Here is a 2,500-nt window from a genome sequence, read left to right as displayed (position 1 = left end):
ACAGTTTACACCAGTACACGGTGGCTCAGTGTGACAGATTTGTTTCCCTTCAGTAATAAGCGTCAACTTTCAGACTTTTACACTGAACACTTTGTGCTTATTAAGCTTTTCCCCCTCCATATCTGACTCACAGAGGAGAGCTAATAAAGCAGAACGGCTGCTCTAAACTCCACTTTCTGTAATTAAAGCTCTCCGACTCCGGCCATCAGGGATCTCTCTCTTTTATGCCCGCTCTCTCTTCATTTTCTGGCCTCGGTTCATTCAAACGCAATAACCTCAAAAGACTTTAAAAAATGCTCTTATGCAACAAGCCAGCATGAGTCGGAGAGGATCTGGCAACCCTGAACTCTGTCGCTCCGAGGTTGTTCTGTGAGCGCTGAATAAAAACGAGTAGAAATTAATAAAAAACGGCGTGGGAGTGAAAAGTGTGGAATCTGTCTCTGTGAATCAGACGCTGGTTTTATTTACTGCGTCAAACGCCTTCAGGGTTTTTATACAGTCATATTAAATCACTCACTCTTACACAGTAACCTTAAAACGGACAAAAATAAACACATAACTCCTGCATTTACTCGGTGAAAAATAGCCCCAGGTCGAAGAAGGGCGGGGCTTATGATAAATGATCTTATGACATCACAACCTAGTTTAACACGCAGGCTTCATTACACAATATTCTAGACACACCGCTAGCCTGTTAGCTATCTGAAGTAGCTAGTCACATTTACTAGCAAGATGTTAGTAAACATTGTGCTAGATTTTTCATTCATCCATTCATTCCCTACCGCTTATCCGAACTTCTCGTGTCACGGGGAGCCTGTGCTTATCTCAGGCGTCATCGGGCATCGAGGCAGGATACACCCTGGACGGAGTGCCAACCCATCACAGGGCACACACACTCTCATTCACACACACACACACACACACTACGGACAATTTCCCAGAGATGCCAATCAACCTACCATGCATGTCTTTGGACCGGGGAGGAAACCGGAGTACCCGGAGGAAACCCCCGAGGCACGGGGAGAACATGCAAACTCCACACACACAAGGCGGAGGCGGGAATCGAACCCCCGACCCTGGAGGTGTTAGGCGAATGTGCTAACCACTACGCCACCGTGCGCCCCCTTGTGCTAGATTTTATGTAGTGTAAATAAAATCAACAAAAAACAGTTTCTCTTCAAATAGCAGCTAGCTGTATTAGCTTAATATATTACACCATGTTTATTTTATAGCTTGAACTTCCAAAAAAAAATGTGAAATAATAATAAAAAAAATTCATAAAAATATTAATAAGCCATAAAATGTTTACTGGAGATGATGGAGGCCAGACGGACGGCATCGGTGTGACGGACGGGAGGCAGAGGCTCGTACGGAGACGCTTCGTAAAAATCTTCTCCTGAAAAATCAGACACAAAACACAGATGGTCAGATTAGCCTTGTTAGCCTTCTCGTTAGCCTTCAAAGCCGACATTAAAATGAACGTATGGAGAAAGAAGAAGACGCGCATCACGCTGCAGCTTACGCTATAATCACGAAACGCCTTTTAACCTCACGTGCTAATCGTTAGCGATTAAAAAACACACGCTAGCTAAGCTATTTAACTCTGCTAGCATAAACTCTTCAGCTCTTCTTTGTCTCTTTGTCTCATGATAACTTTTTATTCTGAGATAAATTCAACTTCATGGTCATATTTTCAGTTGTTCAGTAGAGACAGAAAGAGAGAAAATAACTCCAGTGTCAGGCTAGTTCCTGTCAGAATGTATAAATTAGTGTTTAGCAAAGCCTCTGTCTGTCCCTGAGGAGTTCTGATCCACAGAACAAGAGCTCTGTGTGTGTGTGTGTGTGTGTGTGTGTGTGTGTGTGTGTGTGTGTGTGTGTGTGTGTGTGTGTGTGTGTATTGTAATGAATGGCAGTTCTGGGACTCACAATCTCTAACTATTTCCAGAAGTTTCTCTTTCAGTGCTGTACATGAGCGAGCAGCGACTGCTCTGGTTATTAACTTCTCTCCTTTTTGTTCTTTACTTTTGTTATGAAAATGTTCTTCGCTCGAGAGACGAGATTCGTCTTAAATTATACAATATTATAATCGGAAACCCTGGAAATAACAAACGTTTTGTAATCAGTGTGGTATAGGAAGAACTCACGGCTAGTGTGAAGTCTACAGAGGACGCTCTCATCTGTTCACTGTGAGGAACCTGAGAACCTTCAGGAACCTTTTCAGGACTCATTAAAACCACACTGTTCATCACCTCACTGCTGTATGAACACCTCAACCCTGCTGAGATACTGTAGCTCAGACCTCTGCAGAGTACCTGAGTTTGTGTGTGTGTGTGTGTGTGTGTGTGTGTGTGTGTGTGTGTGTGTGTGTGTGTGTGTGTGTGTGTGTGTGTGTGTGTGTGTGTGTGCGGAGGCTGGAGGGCCTCTCAACATTGCTGGAACAAATGAAACTGGAGAAACAGTAACTTTGCAAGAGCTGTGGGGAATTAGACTATGTGTGTGT

At 43.6% G+C, this 2,500-nt stretch overlaps 1 protein-coding gene across 1 annotated transcript in view; it reads right to left on the bottom strand.

Moving 5' to 3' along the window:
- gfra2a (GDNF family receptor alpha 2a) overlaps nucleotides 1-2,500 on the bottom strand; it is a 27,064-nt gene that overhangs the window by 6,168 nt on the left and 18,396 nt on the right. The window contains exon 3 of the mRNA XM_047822881.1: nucleotides 1,310-1,396. Within this exon, the coding sequence (XP_047678837.1) occupies nucleotides 1,310-1,396 (87 nt within the window). The remainder of the gene's footprint in view (nucleotides 1-1,309; nucleotides 1,397-2,500) is intronic.

Source organism: Tachysurus fulvidraco, chromosome 14 (genome assembly GCF_022655615.1).
Source record: "Tachysurus fulvidraco isolate hzauxx_2018 chromosome 14, HZAU_PFXX_2.0, whole genome shotgun sequence".
NCBI lineage: Eukaryota > Metazoa > Chordata > Actinopteri > Siluriformes > Bagridae > Tachysurus > Tachysurus fulvidraco.
Note: the sequence above shows the minus strand (reverse complement) of the source record. Positions and strands in the feature narration are given on the sequence as shown.